General features: G+C 40.7%; 1 protein-coding gene across 1 annotated transcript; it reads right to left on the bottom strand.

Annotated features, from left to right (window-relative positions):
* Positions 1–263: 263 nt before the first annotated feature.
* On the bottom strand, positions 264–5,357 carry LOC125179496. Its single transcript, XM_047885500.1, has 6 exons — positions 5,291–5,357; positions 4,286–4,356; positions 3,959–4,147; positions 2,206–2,364; positions 1,445–1,925; positions 264–538 (listed from the first exon to the last, which is right to left on the bottom strand). Exons 1-6 carry the CDS (start codon positions 5,355–5,357, stop codon positions 264–266), a joined length of 1,242 nt encoding a protein of 413 aa, XP_047741456.1.
* Positions 5,358–20,275: the final 14,918 nt, after the last annotated feature.

The raw sequence follows: 20,275 nt of genomic DNA, 5'->3' as shown, positions 1-20,275 counted from the left end.
ATTGAGACGAAGGGTGACAGACAAATTAAAGTAACATAAATAGATTGAAAGCTGACCTATGATGGCTGTACGGCTGTTCTTGAGAAGATACTGTACAGTATCGGCCGTCTCGTTCAGCACCACCGCGTTGTCTCTTAGCTTCAATTGGTCACTCTGAGTCGTTTCCTGTTAACAGGATATTCCACATCCAAGCGTCAATAAGGGATTAAAATGCAGCTTATGCAGGCATCAATCAGGGATCGAAATGCCACTCATCCAGGCATCTAAAAAGGATCGAACGGTGACTTATCAAGAGATGACAGATTAATCGTGATGAGACTCACAAAAATATTTTCGATTTCATTCGATGCAGCATTGAGTATGATGGTGTAGTCCATGCGTTTGAGCTGATGCAAGGTTTCAGGTACAGGCTCCATGCGCGGTACCGAAAGGTAGGCTACCAGGCTGCCTGCGTAGCTCGCCGTCAACAACATGCCGAGGAAGGAGGTGAATAGCAGCAAGACGCGTGCGGGGCGACGGAGGGGCCAGTTCCCTGTTTCTAGAAGGATAGATACGGTTAAGAGGCTAGGTGTGCAAAACTTGGTGGGGTAGATGGAGTAAATACGTTTATGGGGTTAAGTGTGCCAAATCTGGTGAGCTAGATACGTATGTCTGGTTAGGTCAGATAAGTTTGTTGGGTTAGGTGTGCAAAACCTGGTGGGGCATAAAAGTTTCTGTGTTTAGGTGCTCCAAACCTTGTGGGGATGAAAGTTTCGGAGGTTTGGTGTGATACATCTGGTGGGGCACGAGCGTTAGTGAGGTTAGGTTTGTCAAACCAGGTGGGGTATGAAAGTTTCTGAGGTTAGGTTTGCCAAACCTGGTGGGCCGTGAAAGTTGGCGAGATTGAGGGGTGACACATTTTGTGAAGCATGAATTTTGTGGAATTAGGTGTGACAAATATAGTGGGGTATGAAAGTTGGGGAGATTATGTGCGAAACATCTGGTGAGGCATGAATGCTTGTGGAGTTGTGTGTGCTAAACCGAGTGAGATATGAAAGTTTTTGAGGTTAGGTATTCCCAACCATTAAAGTTGGTGAGATCAGGTGTGCCACATCTGGTGAGGCATGGAAGTTGGTGGAGTTAAGTGTGCCAAGTCTGTTGCAGCATTGTTGTTCGGTGGTGCAGGTGCCCTCCACGTTATATAAGAAACATCTTACAGATTAGGGTGACGCACATGAATGGGTATGCAAACACGTGAACTACAGCAGCTCGAGGGCAGACAAATGTGATCCATTGATAACAGTCAGGAGGAGCAGAGGGTATCAATAATTCTGTGCTGAGAGGATGACAACGATTTCTTGCCGAAATTTAAATGTTCAGGGATAGAAGTTAGTTCTTTATTCAACATGAAATTCAACTGGAAATTCAATCATTCAATACAAGCTTTGAATCTGCGAACGCTTACTCTGTAACGTGATGGTCTTCAACAACACTCCTGCTTTTTCCCAGTTGAAATAATGCGTGACTTTTCTGAAAATTGCTAAGATTTTAGCCTTTTGAGAGAGATGATATGAATCGTTTCTTTCTTCCTTTTGACGATGAGTATTTGGTAATCCATTGTAAATCATCTCTTCATTATCGCGGAAGTTTTCGCCAGTTTGAACATTTTCTCCGAGCTCATCACGAAAGCCGTAGTCTTTCTGGCAATCCGCCTGAAAATCCCGCTCATTTTCTCCGATAATTTTTTCGTTGGCATATAAAATCGCGGATCTGTCCCCCTCAATCAGAGGCAAATCTATGATTTCTTTTCCACGATTGATGTTCTTATATTCCATTCCATACGTCGTCTCCGCCTCTGTTGAGAATTCTGATTCGCCGCAGGGGCCCAGAAGAATCGCCAGCATTACGAAACCGAAACCGGTGAAGAAAATCATCGTCAGCCATGTCTGATACGAAATTAATTAGTTAACGAGACAGTCTTACAGCAACTATTCAGTGCTTCCACTTTCAATATATATATTTTTTTTCATTTCACTGAACATATTGATTTTGCATTACAAAACATTTCACTCAACGCAATTTTATTACATGGCGGTTCGTCAAAACGCAGGGACCACCCCTGATTGGAATAACTTGATTTGTACGATTGTGGCTACCGACGTCTATGAAGTGTTCATGTACATCGACCATGAACTAGAAATTCGAACAACGACATTCCACACTCACCTCTATCTTGAAGACGTTTATCAAGATGAAGGGATCTCGTTTGTAGGCGGGCACCTTTGTAATGAAGCGCGTCGTCTTGCGCCGCAAATACGCGGTGAAATCCATCGCAGGCACTCGCCTCAACAAGACGGTGAATGACGCCAGGCCTATGTCCACCTCCTGGGTGATTTGGCAAATGTTATTCCTTACAGTATCTTCGGTGTTTGGGACAACTAGGCAGACATGAGGCATATGCCGATATGATTAGCATTCACAATTTTCGTACAACCTGGTCTCGCCCAGATATATTCAAACAGGAATGGATTCACAGCAAAATTTTGAAGCCATTTTCAAGATATTTAAAAAGCAGGGGGTATTAAGAGCCGCTAAACCTCGAACAAGCTTACCTGGTTGCTAAGAAATTTCTAAACGAATTTCTCTACATTAACTCCACTCGTAAACGAGATAATATTCTAAATTTCTCAATGCTTTTCCTCTTAATTACTTTCACTCTGTGGACAGTAACATAAATATGTAAACTTTATGTGAAAAGAATTTTGATGGAGGAAAATTTCAAGCAACTTTAAATATTAATGTTCATGAATTGTTCGACCTCTTCACTTTTTTGAGAGGTCAATTATTGGTCATGCTCTTTATTCCCCCCTGATTGGAACACCCGACATTTCTTGATCAGTCTGCTTGTTGTAGACATTTTTTAAAACAAAAAAAACTCGATCCAAACGATCATGCTACCATGTGTACTGAAAATACCGAATACAAACATTTCCCATGAAGGCGTGGAAGGAATGTGGGGAGGCGGAGGCCGTAAAATACTCAGCTGGCACCGCACGAGGGCTCTTGCAGTGAGCCACTCGGTCTGTGATAAGAGATGGCAAGCCATCGGCGAGGCCAAGTAGCTCCAGCCGACCACTGGCCATTCAACGGCCGCCTAAGAACCACCCGTTGGCCAAAAATTCGTGCTGGCTAGGATATCACCTAACAAAGACTTAATGCTCGAGAGTAGCACTACCTGATGATCACTGCTTTCACGCCGTTGTTCCGAATAAATCTCGATTCCACATATATCATAGCAAGTGGATTCATCAAAGTGAAGCTTAACTTGGAATTTTCAGTGGTGATTTGATGGCAAAAATGTGTATAATAATATATACTCTATAATAAAACCATAATTCTTTAATGGTTTCAAAAACGAAAGTATCCGATTATTTCAAATTAATATTCACGGAATGCGATTGAATTATTCGATGACCATTACACAAGTGGCCGAATTGTTATACAAGATCAACAGCAATTTTCGAGTTTAAGGAAATTTTGTGAACTAAAATATTTGTTGTCCAATAGGTTTTTATTGCCAGAGCTCTGTAAGTTGTTTAATGCATCAACATCAATCCCAACATGGATTTCCAGTGTCATGTTATTTTGCCACATGAACGCCATATTGGCCCAACACCACTGATTTCTTTACTGGTTATGCTTTATGTGTACAATATCGCAGCCACACGGCAATATCATACAAATTCAGAGTGATATAGCAGCAATGTAGGGCCCATATGTTGTAACCATAATGTCAACTCATTTCCATATTGTCGCATGGGTCCGAGATTTGGGTCAATTGAAGAATTGTTACCAGAGCAGCTTTCGACGTACTCGCAACACTCCCTTCAACGCTGGCAGTAGAATAATTTAATCAAAAATATTGGGTAAAACTTGATTCTAATAGTTTCTTAATAAACACGGGGCTGTTTAAACATACTCGTCTTTGCAAGCGCCCGATAACGCCAGTAAAGCTGCCATTGTCGAGGCGTTTGCCGACACTCTTGTCCTGAACGACGCGCGGTGAAAAGTTTGCTGAGTCAGCAATAAGATGGATGAGGCTACCCAGGTAACCTCCCAGACGGTCTTGTTTTGGCGACGAAGTAACCAGGCCAACCTCTCTCTGGCCCTGCCACACAAGCAGAAATATGAGAGTGATCGGTGAACAATAATGTACATGAGTTGATAAGAAATTGATCAAGCAGTGTTTAATGAATGTTATTATGAACTGTATCCGATTTATGATTAGCTCGTTTTTCTGTAGTACCTGAGCGATGGCAATTTTTAGGGGCACTCCTTGTAGTTCAGTGAGACTTGGCATGAGAGGTCCGTCGTCGACTACGAAGAGGGAAAAGTAATAGTCCAAGAACAAGCATTATCAGTTAATGCATCATTTGTATCAAGTGTAGAAGTTTTACCGTCAACCATTGCATGGAATTCAAAAGATCTTATCTCGGATCTCAAGCTTTAATACTTGCATAATATTTAACTACAACTTTCTTCACCAACTTCATTTAATATTAGCTAAGAGGGTCTCGCTCCCTACCTCTGATTGGTGAGGTTAACGCATCCCTCGGCCAATACAGAACTGTCCTCAGAGAGTAGTTTCCTCGGGATGTCAGAACGGCATGTTGGAATCGCGCTCTGGCCGACTCGGGGTATTTCTGCGGTACACAAAACGCATTCTAGATAATTTTGAAGATACATTTTAGAGCGAGCGCTGGAGAGACTCCATAACTGAAGGTAAAAAAACAAAAAGGGAAATTGTAGGACAAATCCAATATATATTTTTAACAGATCAAGTGTTAGTAGTAACTGGTTTAAATTAACCGAGTATTATAAACGAAAGTTGTCTCTGATAGTTAGAAAGTAAATATTTCAAAGCTGCAGGAATAGACTTGAGTGTTCATTTAAAATTACTTAATTGCTCCCTTAAGAAAAATAATTTATTTGTCAGGTTTAGACAAATACATTTATTAATTTATTTGTCAGGTTTAGACAATTTATACAAATCAGATGGAAATTTTATGCATTAGATTCAATGAATGGTCTTATGTGATTAAGAGACAGATATATTTTTTAGATAGCATTCACACTGAATTTGATTCTTTTTGCTCAGTGGGAATTCGAATTTGGGACTTCATTAATTTCGTTAGAGCTAGGATCTGATTTTATTTATATACTTGTATTCGATAAAATATTTAATCCAATAACACAGTGAATTTACTCAAACCAGAGACTGGCTTCAACAGAGAGCACGCGCTGGACTCACTGGAAGCAGAGACGTGGTGTAGAGGCGCGACGATCACCGCGTGCCTCAGGCCGAGCTCTGCGTGCATGACTCCGGCGAAAGCAGAGGTCCAGGCAGCAGTTTTTGCTTCTTCTTCTTGTTCCTCTCTTTCTTCTTCTTCTTCTTGTTCCTCTTCTTCTTCTTCTTCGTCATTATCGTCGCTAATGATATCTTCTTTGTCATCGAAGTAATCACAGTCAAATTCATCACGTGCAGTGATTGTGGTGTTCTTCTGTTTCTCATTTGTGTCCATATCCAACATATCATTTGCTTTAACTATAGAGGCATTCAAATTGCCACGATAGTTCAACAAAGCATGATGCTGGATGTAATCCAAATGATTAAGAACATTCTTTTCTTTGTTCAGTGTAAAATCGAATGAATTTTCTCTTTCGAAATTTGCCAGATTTTTCACCGTATTTCGAACTGTTACGTTGGATTGATTTGAATCACCTGTAAAACTCGATTGTGTGGTAACCCCAAGAAATAAAGTGATTAAACCTAATATCAAGTTACCCATTTCCTCTAGCCCGATGTACTGGAGCCGAATTGAAATTTTTCGAATGCTTCGCTTCCGATAATTTGTTCGTGCAAGGAATATTGTTCGGAATTTCTGCTGATTCACAAAATTGCAATGCGTTTTAACAGCGTCAGAAACGAACTGAGCTGAAATTGCGCAACACTCCCCATCCTCTTATATATAAGTGACTGTGAGTGATTATCCATCAATGAAAGGACATTTTAAAATTTTATTGTCATTGCATAGATGCACTAAAAGGTCAGATTTATTATGAAAGGAGCAATTCTATAGCTATTTTCTTGCCGTCGCTTATAATAACTAGCATGCGAGAAAAGAGAAATTTGAGTGAACTTTAAGAATAACCTACCCAAACACAACTACCATTTAATTAATTTAAACATGTCACTTCTGTAAACACTGCGGTGTAATAGTCAATGATGGTGCAAGAAATTATAAATAGCAAGTATCTTTGATGCATTTTAGTATCCGTTCATAAGAACTCGACTTACTTTCAGAAACGCACATGTGATTCCATGCATCATCTTGACCTGTGGAACTCAAATGTCTTGGAATTATTGCTGGCATTCAGCAACGCCACGCAAACTTTATTACTGCTAACCGCTCAATTGAGCTACATGAATGATATATTAAAGAGCATTCTGTGAGCAGAAGATGTTGTACTTACATCGAGCTCGCAACAGGGTCAATGTAAATTAACGGACGAATTGCGATCCAGTTATGCTGATATTGTAATCGTATCAATTTTAACTAATTTGATCTTTGATCATGAACACTCCACTAACCCTATCAGAATTTGGGCATGCGGCAGCTTCTGCTCAAAGGTCCTTAGACTCTCTTTAGCGCGTTATTAAACTAGCAAATTTAGGACCGCGCTTCGTTTTGACCATACAATTTATCTGGGAATCGTATTTATTAGATTTAGTAGAGATACTCATGACGATAAGTTACAAATGAATATTTAATAAAAAATTCTCTCCTTGAATTTCATTTCACAGCAGTGTGAATTCGACTTTGGGACTATACTGTTTTTACCTAAAATAAATACTTGACTTTATAGATTTCCTTTAAGGGGACCGACTACCCTAAAATTTTCAATTTTGGCGTTTTCCGGTTTTTGTGCTCATCTGAAAGCTGGAATTCTGCTCTTTCCAATGGTACCACTGCCATCGCTCTACGCCAATATTTACGTTCATGACGTCTCTTTAAAGGGAAGCGGGTGGGAGAGTTCTTTAAGTAATTAGATATAAAGTAATTAGCTGCTGAAATCTTTGAATATAGTTTCTACTTGAGTTGTGCTGCAGTTACATGCTTAGTCTCATCTTGATGCTGACATTCTGAGCTTTCCAACGATACTACTTCGATCCATGTACGGCAATATTGACGCAGATGGCCGGGCTTTAATGGGAGGCGGGGGGTGGAGTTCCTTCACTAAATAGACCGTAGAAAATTACAGCGGCAAGACTACATATCTTGGTGTATCTGGCTGCTGCCTGGCATCTGAGCTCAGTTACCCTCCTAACATTGTACGTAGAGGTGCGCTACAAGTTGCTGCTAGCATCCTTGATTGGATTAAGCTACAGAAGCCTGTAGTTTGGTATCCATGCTACATTGAGTGCCTATTTCGAGGCGCGCGGGACTTTGTCGCGCCGTCCTGAAAAGTAAATAAATACTTGACTTTATAGATTTCCTTTACTTTGGAGCAATATTCGTTCTAATTACACGGTTAATTTAATTCAACTGGAAGATCGAGTTTGAATCACTAGACTGAGAAACTAACTGTAGAGTTGAAACAAACACCACATGTCTCTGGCCGAGCACTAAAGCCGCAATAATGGAATTGGCTTCGCAAGCGAAGCGTTAAAAATCATATTTATAGTTTTCACTGGCAGTGATGATGGTGTTCATTAATGTAATGTACATCGTAAGAATTGAACTGAATCTCTTTTATAGTCAATTTGGCAGATTATCCACATAATAAAGAATCGTTTAAAATGAAAATATCATTGCATTAGAGATACTAAAATGGAAATTTAATATAGAAAGAGCCTACTTTGATCATGAATAAACAATCAACTTCGTCAGTTCAATTTTATGCTACTGGGAACATTCTACTTTCTCCTCAATGCCGTTGGCAATAACCCGCGCAATTAAATGCCCCTTAAAAAATAAAAACCCTTTTTAGTTAAATTTATCATCTAGTAAAAGACACTTAACCAACCTAAGATTTATTTTATTTAAAATTGTTTTTCTTGCATTTATGAGGACAGTTTTTGTACTATCGTTTGTGATAGTGGTTTAAAAAATTGCTCGACAGAATTACGTCGTTTAGAAGTCGGCACTAATTGCGTAAACATACCTGTTCATCTTGACCTTTGGAATCTAAATGTCTCGGAGATGATTATTTACGTCGAGCTAAGCCATTAACAAAAAGGACATTTCAAATAGCTCAATTGAGCCACAAAAATCATAAATTAATAAGCCTTCTTGAAGCAAGAGAAGATGTTATATTGACATCGAGTTAGCGCGTGGACCGATGAAAAACGTGGAATTAAATAGAATAAAATTATGTGTATATCATGGTCTTATCAATTTTTACTTTGAGAATCTTCGATCAGTAGTCCACCACCAACCCCTTCATGCTTTGCGCAGCTTCTGGTTGAAAGGCTCTTTGAAGTCGTATAGACTCTAGCGCACGAATTAGCGACTTATAAATAGAATATCGAGACGCCGAAAAACAAATGTGAAACGCGTCTAGCGTGTTGAACTTTATGGCACCTAGAAAGCGTTTCAGCCTGTACGACTGACACTGCAAGACTTGTGAGCGGACGCTGGAACTCGATTACATGTGTTACCTTCAGCTTATTGTTGTTCTAAAATTTCGAGCAGAAAAAACTAGAACTCAAGCCGTGAGACAATCATGTATTTGTGAATCTGGGTGCAGTGACATTGGACAGTGAGTTGTACAACAAACAGGCTGTCGTCATACGTATCTATAGCATTAGTCTACTTGGATAGCATGTGGCAGGTTCGAACGAATTCGGCCACTTTCCAAGCCTTATCTTAATTCACACTCAGAGGAGTACTTTCACGAAATAGTCTCCGAAATATTTTCAATAAAAATACGTTGAATTATCTTGACGTTTCCTTCGCTTTCAATTCTTGGTGATAAGGCTTTCATCATATATATCATATTGGGACAGACTATTTTCATCAAAAATCCATTGAGAGAACAATGTGGCCAGTCCGGCCTAAATTTTCTCTACTGGAATTAACATATTTTTTTCGTTACTTCATTAAGCTCAAAATACGTGGTGGAATCATTTACTACACCACTAACAGCGACCTTGCTCTCACGACTACTAATTTTGGCAATGCGGAAGGTGTTCACAACTTATTGACAATTCTCCAACATTATTTCGAAAATATCAGTCCGAAATTACTTCAACTCTTACATGACATAGGCTTTCATGATTTTCTGCTCATTTCTCAATTTTTGTGTATTTCATTCTTCGTCAATTATAGCACGAAAATATTGAGGAATAAAATTCAAACCTAATTGAACTGCTAGCTGACTCCTACCAGTTTGTATAAGAATTTATGACAACGGTGAACAACGTTCAAGATGAGGAATTGAAGTGCAATTGTGTGTATGTTCTAGAACCATTTTAAAAACTTAATTGCTGTCGTTATGTGCACGTGGTGGTGAAAATTCAAAACGGGATCATTATTAGAGTATTGGTACCGATACCCAAGGAAATCAACCAGGATACCCGTGTTTTTTTACATAGTTGCGTTGGATGCTGCTGTATATATTATATGCCTATCTGCTATCTGCTAATTTACAATTTAATTGGTGCCAGCAACATTAATGTCTGCTATCCCTATAACTGCATTAAAGGTAACGGAAGAAATATAGTGCATTTCGTCCGCCAAAACAAAGTTCCATTCAATCTAAGATACCAGCCTACAGACAGGGAACCGCGCTTCGACGACAGCAGTTCGATCTTCGCAATGTGCTTTAAAACTTGTTGTTTTGTTTAACGTTACAGTGATTACTTTCTATGTAAATGAAATCATATATTAAAAATATGTGGTGGGGCGCCCCGCACCTTGGGATACACTGAGTTTCAGTATTTCACCATGTTCGGAGTTGGCTGAAATAGGCATCCACCGTAAAATTTTAACAAAACCCTTAAGGAAATAGAGACCAGGGTGGCTGAACTAGGTGATCCAGCCCCCAGGTTGATATTTGGGGGGAACTTAAGTCTCCCACGTATCCATTGAACAAGCCCTGGCGGCTTAGAGATCGATGACCGCGACAGAAGTCAATAAGCCCACACTAGTGAAGTTTGCTGCGGAACACTTGCTCAGTCACCAAGTGCGGCTGTCGACAAGGAAACACAATATCCACCATCTCTTCTTCACTAGTAATGAAAGAATGGTGGTTGACGTTCGGGTTGACCCGACCTCACCTTCTGATCATCGCTAAGTGATGGTGGATACAATAATTGGAATTGAATCCCAGCCCAGGTCTATACCCCAAGAGGGACTGGCAGGACTTAACTTCCACCATCGAATAACGGATTGACTGGCAATTTGGTATGAAATTTACGAAATCGAATTAAGAGAATAGTTTCATGATATGAATGCTGAGGGAATCTACATCGACCTCACCTTCTGATCATCGCTAAGTGATGGTGGATACAATAATTGGAATTGAATCCCAGCCCAGGTCTATACCCCAAGAGGGACTGGCAGGACTTAACTTCCACCATCGAATAACGGATTGACTGGCAATTTGGTATGAAATTTACGAAATCGAATGGAGAGAATAGTTTCATGATATGAATGCTGAGGGAATCTACACAAAACTATGTGAGAAACTAGCACAGTTATGTGTACGTCATACCTCGAGAAAAACAGGCCCCAAAGTCCGCAGCCTTCCGGGAGACCGACGAATCCTCACGAGAAAACGAAAGCTATTAAATAAACAAAAAGTTGAATCCAAAGTCAACTGAGGAGACAGAAGCTAGTAGATTTGCACAAGGGAATCGAAATCAGAGGACTAGCACTGGATGGAAGAACAAGCTACTGATGAGCGAGTGTTTAAGGTCATTTGAGAAAACCCCAAGTATGTTTTTAAATACGCTCAGTCCAAGGCTAAAATAAAAATGCCAGTGGACCCGCTGAAGGATAACGAAGTCTTTGTCGGAGATGACCATGGCATGTGTGAGTTCAGTGTTCAGTAACCCCGCTACTCAAGAGAGGAGAATGAAATTGAAGTTCTCCAGAAGCTGCAAGGCGGTAGGGGGTTGGAGAACATTGAGTTTAGACCAGAAGATATAAATATGAGTATCAAAGAACTGGCGACGTTTTCAGCACCAGGACCCGATGGAGTTCAGGCAGTGCACCTGAAGAAGTGTGATGGGAGCACTGAAGGGAAGCACAATGCTCTGGAAAGCCTCGATGACGGAGGGAATTATCCCTGTGGGCCTCAAAGTGGGACTGATTACGTCAATTCACAAAGGAAATTCGAAGGATAGACCCTAAATTTACAGACCTGTGACCTTGACCTCACATGTGATCAAGGTATTTGAAAAGGTAGTAGCCAGGAGGCTTTTCCCAGTATATGGAAGAGGCTGACCTGTATAATAATGGACAACATGGTTTCTGACTTAATCGTTCCTGTTTGTCACATTTACTGGAGCACCATCATCGCCTTGTGGCTCAGCTGGAGGAGGGAGCTGGCGTGGACGTAGTTTATCTGGACTTTGCTAAAGCTTTTGACAAAGTTGACCATGGGCTGCTCTTCAGAAATCTGAGGCTGTTGGGGGTAGGAGGAAGCCTGCAAAGGTGGATTTACAACGTCCTTACTGCTAGAGTACAAATTAAGCTGTCGCAATTGGAAACACTAAAGCGAGGGTGAAAAACGGTCTTCCAAATGGCTCAGTGCTTGGACCGATCCTCTTCCTCATCCACATTGCCCATATCGACTCCGAGCTTACCCACGCATCTACATCGTCTTTTGCGAACGATGAAAGAGTGCTGATGAAGATCACAGATGACTTGGATTGCAAGAGGTTACAGGATAACTTGTCGACAACCTACGATTAGGCCCTATTGAACAATATGCAGTTCAACGGCATCAAGTTCGAAGTAATGAGATACAGAGTCCGCAAAGAGACCGGGATGCCACATCGCTACTTGGCATCAGATAACACAGTAATTGAGGAGAAGAAACTAATTCGAGATCTCGGTTTGTTGATGGTACCAAAGCGGCGTTCGATGATCACATCGAGGAAGTAGTCGCGCGAAGCAGGCATCGGATGGGATGGATCTGCCGGACATTTCGAACCAGAGAAGCAGCACTAGGGATTACACTCTTCAGAGCCCTCACGCTCACAAAACTTGAGTATTGCTGCCAACTTTGGGAGCGGCGGGGAGTCCGCTGCCCAAGGCGGGAGCGGCGCGGAAACTGAAGTCAGTCCAGCGGACCTTCACGTCCTGGATTAGCAGTATGAAGGAGCTGGAGCTGGACTACTGTGGAAGATTGAAACACTTGGGACTGTACTCACTCGAGAGGAGAAGAGAGAGGTACATCATACTGTACACTTGGAAGATAACCGGACTGGCTCAAGATTTTGAGAATGAGAACTCCAGAATAGTGATATATTACATCGAAAGGAGGGGAAGACTATAGGATTCCCCCATTTACTAACTGAGCCGCGGCCAGAGTACAGATTCTTCGTAAGTGATCACTGTCCGTGGCAGGACCGAGGCTCTTTGATGCCTTGCCTAGAGTGCTGAGGATGTGAGTTGCCCTTGGATTGTGAGTTGCCACCAAATTCAAGAGACGACTAGACAATTGGTTGAGAAAGATTCCTGATTATTCATTTATGGGAAACTTCCCTCAGCAAGTGAAAAGCGTCAGCATCTTGCATCAGCTGGCCCAAAGTAGGGCAAATTGACGGAACAAGTCCAGCGTTACATCTCGACCAGAGGGAGGGCGATCAGCCTTGCAACGAACGACTCGGAGACAGAGGACGACGAAGGCGGCGAATTAGCGTGACAGGGGACTAGAAAGTCCCAAACTCATCATAAGGTCATAAGGTCATCTTGATTACGTTTACACCAACATTGGCATTCTGAAAATAATTAACATTAATTATCGTTCTCAGCGTACGTAGCGCTGGCACTGGCATGGTCGAGGATGTAATATTCCTTGCGGACAACTGCTCTTCCACAGTGAAAGCGGCTACCAACACCAGGGCCACGGCAATAAACTAAAAAACTGCGCTGCAACTTGTACACCCGACAAAATTTCTTCTCGCTTCGAATCACCGACATGTGGAACAGCCTCCCTGATTACATAGTTGGCGCTCCGTGTATGAACGCGTTCAAGAACAGACTAGATAAAGCTATGGAAAAATATATGTTCAGACTTGAAATGCCTAGCACCATATCGAACCCGGTGAAAGTCTAGTAGCTATTTCAAACTATCGTCAGTCTTGAAAAGATCTGGTCAAATGACACGATTTTGTATCTTCTTTGCAGAAGTCACGAAAAGTTCAAGAATCGGCGACAGGCCACATCAGGCTTACTCTTTAGCGCCGACATCACTATGTTGTGTTATGTGTAGTCTTGACGTTAACTATTTTATCACCATGTACCTGCAGTACAAACTGACATGCGTCACCGACGTACCCTTGATCATTTTGGTAACAGTAATGTTAATTGATCGCATTATTTTGTTAAAGCGTCCTCTTTCTACTAATCGCTTTTCAGTCTTCTAGTTCATCTGATTTTTAATCATCACTTATAACTTTTCTTCATCCTGTGATCGTGTGTCTTGCAGTTCATCCGACACAATTTTTTCCACTTGATTAACCGAAGCCTTTTTCTCACCCGCAATTTTCTTTGAAGTTCTTTTGCTGATCCAAACCTCCACAGCGAACACGATGCACGTAGCCACCACCGCACCGAGCCAGACTATAAAAATTCCTTCCAGTTTTTCCAAACCAATCGCCTCGCTTGCCGCTGGGCTCGGGCTGAACACGACGCACGTCGGTCGGAAGCGCCTGAGAAACTCACGTTCCACTATACCGCTTTCTCGCAACTGCTGAATTCTGAAAGTTGAAACGATGTCAGCTAGATTATTTGTGGCTTCAAGAGGTCAGATTTCTGAAATTTTAATTAGGAAATTTTAAAGGAGATATTTAAAGGCCTCCTCAGTTAGCAGACCCCAAAATTACTTTCTATTTATTTTCTAAATTTACCGTTAAAGTTGAAATGGATAACCGGAAAATTATTTCATTGCATATAATATTTCCTATAGTTATGTTGAAAATTCGAATTGTGGACCCAAACTGACATTAATACAAATCTTTCCTTGCGTTTGAGATAATTATCTTATGTTAATCACGCATTATCACCTGTTGTTGAAGATGTTGCTCAGCAAGCTGTTTTTGGTGAGCCCAAAGCTTGAGAATTCGAAAAAGACGTTTTCTCGTGAGAATTTCAAAAGGCATTGTTTTCGCACTGTGCCGCCACGGCCCACATTCCCTTCAAAGACTGAGAAGCCGTGCGTAAATGAACCTGTTTTCTTATGAATCACTACGATTGCAATAAAAAAATATGTAAATAAAATGACTGACGTTGAATATTTCACTTAACTTTTTAAATTAAGCATCATGAAGGACTTTACATAGCTTTACGATTAATATTTCTTGATATGTGATTGTAGCTCTTAACTTCACTTAAGCCGTGTGCAATTAATGCCTTTATAATTCAGTATAATTTACTTACCTGCCTTTGCAGTTTGGCTGATGGTGGCTGGGATGTCGATACCGTATGCTGAAATAATTTAAGGCATTTAGCTTATAACTCTAAACAATTGGAAAACATGCGATCATAAAGTTCTCTTTATGGAAAAATAGCCCATCAAACTTGGAGAAAGTGCCTATGGAATGGTTGAAGTCATTACTTCAAGAAAAGTTAATTTGAAAATTAAGTTTGTAATAAATTGGATATTCGGTTGCATCAAATTTCATTAGAGATTATCGTTATCATTGAGCATCCTCTTCAACTTTCATTAGCTGACACTTTGGAGTCCAGAAGAATGGGCAGCTGCAAATCAAAATTGTATCTTTTAAAATCGAAGAAATGGCATAAAAATTCATCATATCTTCAAAGAGAACGTTTTAAAATTCGAATCAAGCCCCATCGCTAGTTCGAACTAGGATGGAGCCGAAGTTCGAAATGGCTTCTTTACTGTTAGGGCGATGTTTTGTTGCAATTTCTTTGCTGTTAAAAATTATTATGCATGTAGCATCGGTAAAGTGGGTATAAATAAAATGTTGCAGCTAACATCAAGCATGGAAAACTCGCTTCGAATTAGTCCTTTTTTGTAAACATTGTTTTGAGCAGTTGGTTGTTCATTAATTGGGACCTTGTTTGCAGTTAGGAGTAATCTCCTCGTAAGTTTGCTGTTGAGAGCTAGTTTACTTTCAACCAAAAGAAATAGGAATAACTCATAAATCACAATGAAAATTATTGATATATAACTTGTGATTAAATTAGTTTTGTCTTAGTTATTTTTAGACTACAAAGGATTCAATGAGCAGATTTACGTTACCTTGTTATCTGCCGTTATTGAATTTATCATTAGAGGTATGAAATCGTCTACTAGCATATCGTCCTCCAATCAAACTATTTTTGATATAGGCAGACATTTATTTAAAATTGTTTGCTCATATTGTCAGAGTTGTTGCATGGCCTTTTTATTACCTTGCCAGTATACATAAAACAGAATTATGTCTCATCTGCATCGACAATGCGACTGAAAGAACAGCACATTGACATAAACTGCAAATGGAAAGCCATCCTCAATTCTCTAATTTTCTCTGACCACTTCTAAGAAATTACACAAGTGTTCTTATCCAACCTTCAATGATTGCTGCAATCATTTCTGTGAACCTAATAACATAATGACGCATCATTTCATCATTACCTATAGCTAGAAACGATGACTGTAATCGTTTTACTAAATAGGTGCATTATGAGGTTCTTAATTTAAATGACAATAAGAGTCAAGATTCAATAATAAACAAGTCGCTCATTCTGCGTTGGTAAAGATAATGGGAATTCAAATTGGCCAACTTCTTTGGGTATCATTACAGTAAGCTACTTATACTTTTTCAAAGATTCTCATCACTTGGTGCTGCTATGAGAGTTATATGACGGCACGCAAAGCGGTGCGTTGACTTCGGTGCCTGAAAAGGCCTATGGAGCTGTTTCTTGATAGGGTTTCTATAAGTGCCCACTATGTGACAAGTTAAATCATAGGTTACCTGCATCAAGAATGTTAAAAATATTTATTTATGTTCTACTCGTAAATAATTTGAGTCATTTTTCTCGATTCTCATTTCGAGCAAGCAGCTATCTTGTTATATTAAAACGGTTCACTGACAAGTTACTTTTGACTTTGGCCATGGGCCTGACAAGTTACTTTTGACAACAGGCCCATGGCCTGTTGTCGATTCTTGAATTTTTCGTGATTTGATTCACAAGGGACCCGGCCTTTGAAACCCAATCTTCCCATAACTGACGATTGATTGAGATAGCTGCTGGACTTATTGCCTGGTCCGTAATTTGCTAGGCATTTTGAGACTGAATATATGCTCCTGCATAGCTTCGTCTAGTCTGTTCTTGTAGGCGTTCATACTCGGAGCGTCAACGATGCTATTAGGGAGGCTGTTCCACATGTCGGTGACTCGAAGCGAGAAGAAATGTTGTCGCATGGATGTGTTNTTGTTTTCAGCTTAGCTAGAACTGTACTGTTCATCCACTAAGTTTTTTGTCTCCACCAAGCTGAATTTTAGGTACACACGCATCAATTGCAGACATAACCGTGTCCTTGAGAAATGACCATGACTCGGCCAAATTCATGTCCTTAATACAGTTCGATACATTCACTGCTTCACGGAGTTTATCATAGTCGCCTTTCGCAAAATTCAAACGCTCACGCTTTTGAGGCGTCTTCTCTGTACAGCACTTAAGTCTGAAAAACAACGATTGCTGATGGCTTTTGCCCAATAGAGCCTCGTGACGAAGCTCATCTAACATTGATTCATCACTAGTAAACACCAGGTCTAAAATATTGGGAGTTTGTTTACTTCTATAATGGGTTGGCTTAGTAACGTGCTGGACTAGGAAGGAGTCTCTCACAGACTCCATGAACAAGGATGCTGGGTGATTCTCATCCCTTGTAGAGGATCCATCTGTCCATGGCAGTCTAGCTCGGGATGATTAAAATCACCAACGATCAACGTGTGTGACCTACGGAAAGCCATGCTCGTTAAAAGACTGTTTAGTGCTTTATCGCTATCAGAGGAACTGTCTGGTGATCTATACACGACGCCTATGAGGAGGCTATCTTTGCCTTTGAATGAAAGTTCGCACCACACTGATTCTCTAGCTGAGGGCAAGCGGCTTTCAGATAACTTGATTTGCTGGGCCCCATAAGAGGTTCTAACCCACAAAGCTACACTTCTACTGCACTGCTCTTCATTTAAGTTATGAAAACAATCAAAACCTAGCAACTGAAATTCAACAGGTACAATTTTGCCCCCGAGATTTTTAGGGAGTGTTTCTGTAATACAAATAATGTCTATGCACTCGTTTTCGATCACAGTTAGCAGCTCACTTTTTTTGTTCAAAACAGAATCCGAATTCGTGTAAAAACATTTTAAATCTTTTTGTGCACATTCACTTTTTTGATGCATGCGTTTACTTCTTACATTATTGACAGGCCTGAATCTATGGACATGACTTCTTACTTGTCTACCAGCTCCGCTGACTGACTGTATGCAGCCGGTGTTATCTTGACTTCGTGAGTGGTTGACCCGAGTCTCCGTGTTTTTCCGCCTGAGTCTCTCCTGCCATTTCTTGCGAAAATTTGCTCTCTAAAGGGGTAGCATCCTTCTTAACAAAGACTGATCTAAACTCTGGGAATTCACTTAGTTTTCTCGTAGCCTTAAGCACATGTCCGACCTGGGCTGTATCCTGCGGAGGACCTGCACAGTTACCAGCAGCGGTCTACAGGCGGTAGCGTCCTTCGATCGCAGCCTCTTGCATGCCGTTATATTCACAACGATGTTAAGTGCCTTGGCACAGCAATCAGTAATAAACTCAGCATCTGGAGCATTGCTTTCGGGAACGTGAAACCAAACAAGATTAAGTCTTCTTCTCTCTCTATCCAGCAGTTCTCGAGTGCTCTCGTTGGCGAGATCAGAGATGACATCTTTGCGGCCTTTACCTTCTGTGTTATCGCTACTTTCTGTTTTGTGCAGATGATCTATCATTTCCACCAGCTCGTTTCGTAACGAGTGTAATTCGCTACGCATCAAGCTTAATTCTTTCTTGTGATTCTCTTCAATTTCGGCTTTCTTTTAAACTCCTGTTTGATGGTTTCTTCCATTTCGGTCTTAAAGACAGAAAACATTAAAGAGCACTTCTCTTTCACAATTTTTTCGCTTTTTTACAGCGCTAAGTGCAGGTTGTTGGCAGTCCTGGCAATACCAGTGTAGTCTTGTTTCTGCGAATAACCGAGCAGTCTGTCTTGCTCAACTTTGCACAGTTGTTGCAGTTGATATCCCCGCAATGATCACAGGCCACCGTACCGTCATTGAAGTTAATCGAAACCAACTTGCAAAATTTACAAATTTCCTCTCGCTCATTTTACGATTTGATCTTCGCATTCGGTTTAACAGGACTGGACGCCTTCTCAATTAATCTGTTTCCTCTCTGACCAGCCATCTTGAAATACGAGAGCTAGATAAACACACGTTAAAAACCGAAATAAAGTTGAGTATAAATTGTACAAATTGGTTTGTTACAAATTGTTACAGACTTGAGGGCAGCGGCTTTCAGAGAGCAGCGATCTCAGCGGCTTAGTTTTCATGGGAAGAGCTAGGCTAGAAAAAGGTAAGCACGAAAACAATGGATGTGTTGTTCCGTGTGGGCCAGGAGTTACGCGTTACCCTCGCAGCAACTCTCACTGAGTCCGCGTTATTTAAAATGAAAACACTTTCACTATAGGCTTGTTCATTCTATTCGCACTCTCTTTTACTGACTTTACTGAAATTTGGTTATTCTCTCACACGGATCATGAAAAAAAGGCGAAAAGAGTTCCGAAAACGGCACAGTAAAAAGTTAAAAATTTAGAAATTTGGGACCACGAGCACGCGCGTTCTTTCTCGACCACGGCTGAACGGAGACTTGAACGCAGCTCGATGAAACTTAGTACAAGTATTCATTTGGACCTAAGGGCGATGTCTTGGTCGTGACTATATTGTTTTTATTTCGCCTTCTTTTCCAACGTATACTGTCATACAGATAAAATTTCACATCGAGCATAAATAGTTTCTTAACTACTGAACGGATTCGAACGAAATCTTGAAAATACATTCCTAATCACCCTACGCTGATATTTACGTCGTGCAAAATTGTTTAATTAAAGGCTTTCTTCGCTAGAGTTATACGGCTATTCGGAGAAGCGACCTGCATTTCAGCGGCTGATGTCAAATCAGCAGTGAACATGAAATATCTTCCAAAATAATGAAAGGAGCTCGATGAAACTTAGCATATGCATTATCAAAACCTAACGGTGATGTTTAGGTCGTGTTGATTTTTTCTATTTTGTCTTCGTTTGCCACGTAAATGAACTGTAATAATGTGATGATGCTTCATAAAAATTACGTCTTTGAATTGGATTCCGCGTATAGTCTTATACGACGCAAACGAAGGCGAAATCGGAAAAATTATCAGGGCCTAAACATCAGCGTTAGGTCCTAGTAAATGCATGTACAAAGTTTTATCCAGCTAAATTCATTAATTTCATATATATTTCATGTTCACTGCATCATAGAGACCGGCCGCAATTTCGGCTGGAGAATTGTTCGAGAGATGTACTTTTGGACATATTAATTACAGACCTGTCATCGAGACGAAAGGGGAGAGACAAATTAATTATATGACATGAATAGTTTAAAAGCTGACCTATAATGGCGGTGCGGCGGTTCTCGAGAAGATACTGCACAGTATCAGCCGTCTCATTCAGCTCCACAGCGTGGTCCCTTAGCTTCGATAGGTCACTCTGAGTCGTTTCCTGTTAATTAACAAGATACTCATCATCCAGACATCAATTAGGGATCAAAATACAACTTATACAGGCATCACTAAGGGATCGAAATGCTATTCATCCAGACATCATTAAGAGATCTAAATGTCAAGAGATGACAGATCAATTGTAATGCGACTCACCATAATAATTTCGTTTACATTTGATGCAGCAGTGAGTATGAGGGTGTAGCCCATGCTGTTGAGCTGCTGCACGGTTTCCGGTACAGGTTCTATGCGCGGTACCG

This window comes from Hyalella azteca, unplaced genomic scaffold, assembly GCF_000764305.2.
Source record: "Hyalella azteca isolate HAZT.00-mixed unplaced genomic scaffold, Hazt_2.0.2 contig2211, whole genome shotgun sequence".
Taxonomy (NCBI): Eukaryota; Metazoa; Arthropoda; class Malacostraca; order Amphipoda; family Hyalellidae; genus Hyalella; species Hyalella azteca.
This window is presented reverse-complemented; position numbering and strand designations above follow the sequence as displayed.

Bases quoted from the DNA above. Each gene is read 5' to 3' on its own strand.
- LOC125179496 (XM_047885500.1), bottom strand. From the start codon at position 5,357: ATGCACGCAGAGCTCGGCCTGAGGCACGCGGTGATCGTCGCGCCTCTA. The intron at 2,365-3,958 runs GTATGTTTAAAC...CAAATCACCCAG, and splicing joins TCGGGCGCTTGCAAAGACGA to GAGGTGGACATAGGCCTGGC. The intron at 539-1,444 runs GTAAGCGTTCGC...CTATCCTTCTAG, and splicing joins GAAGACCATCACGTTACAGA to AAACAGGGAACTGGCCCCTC.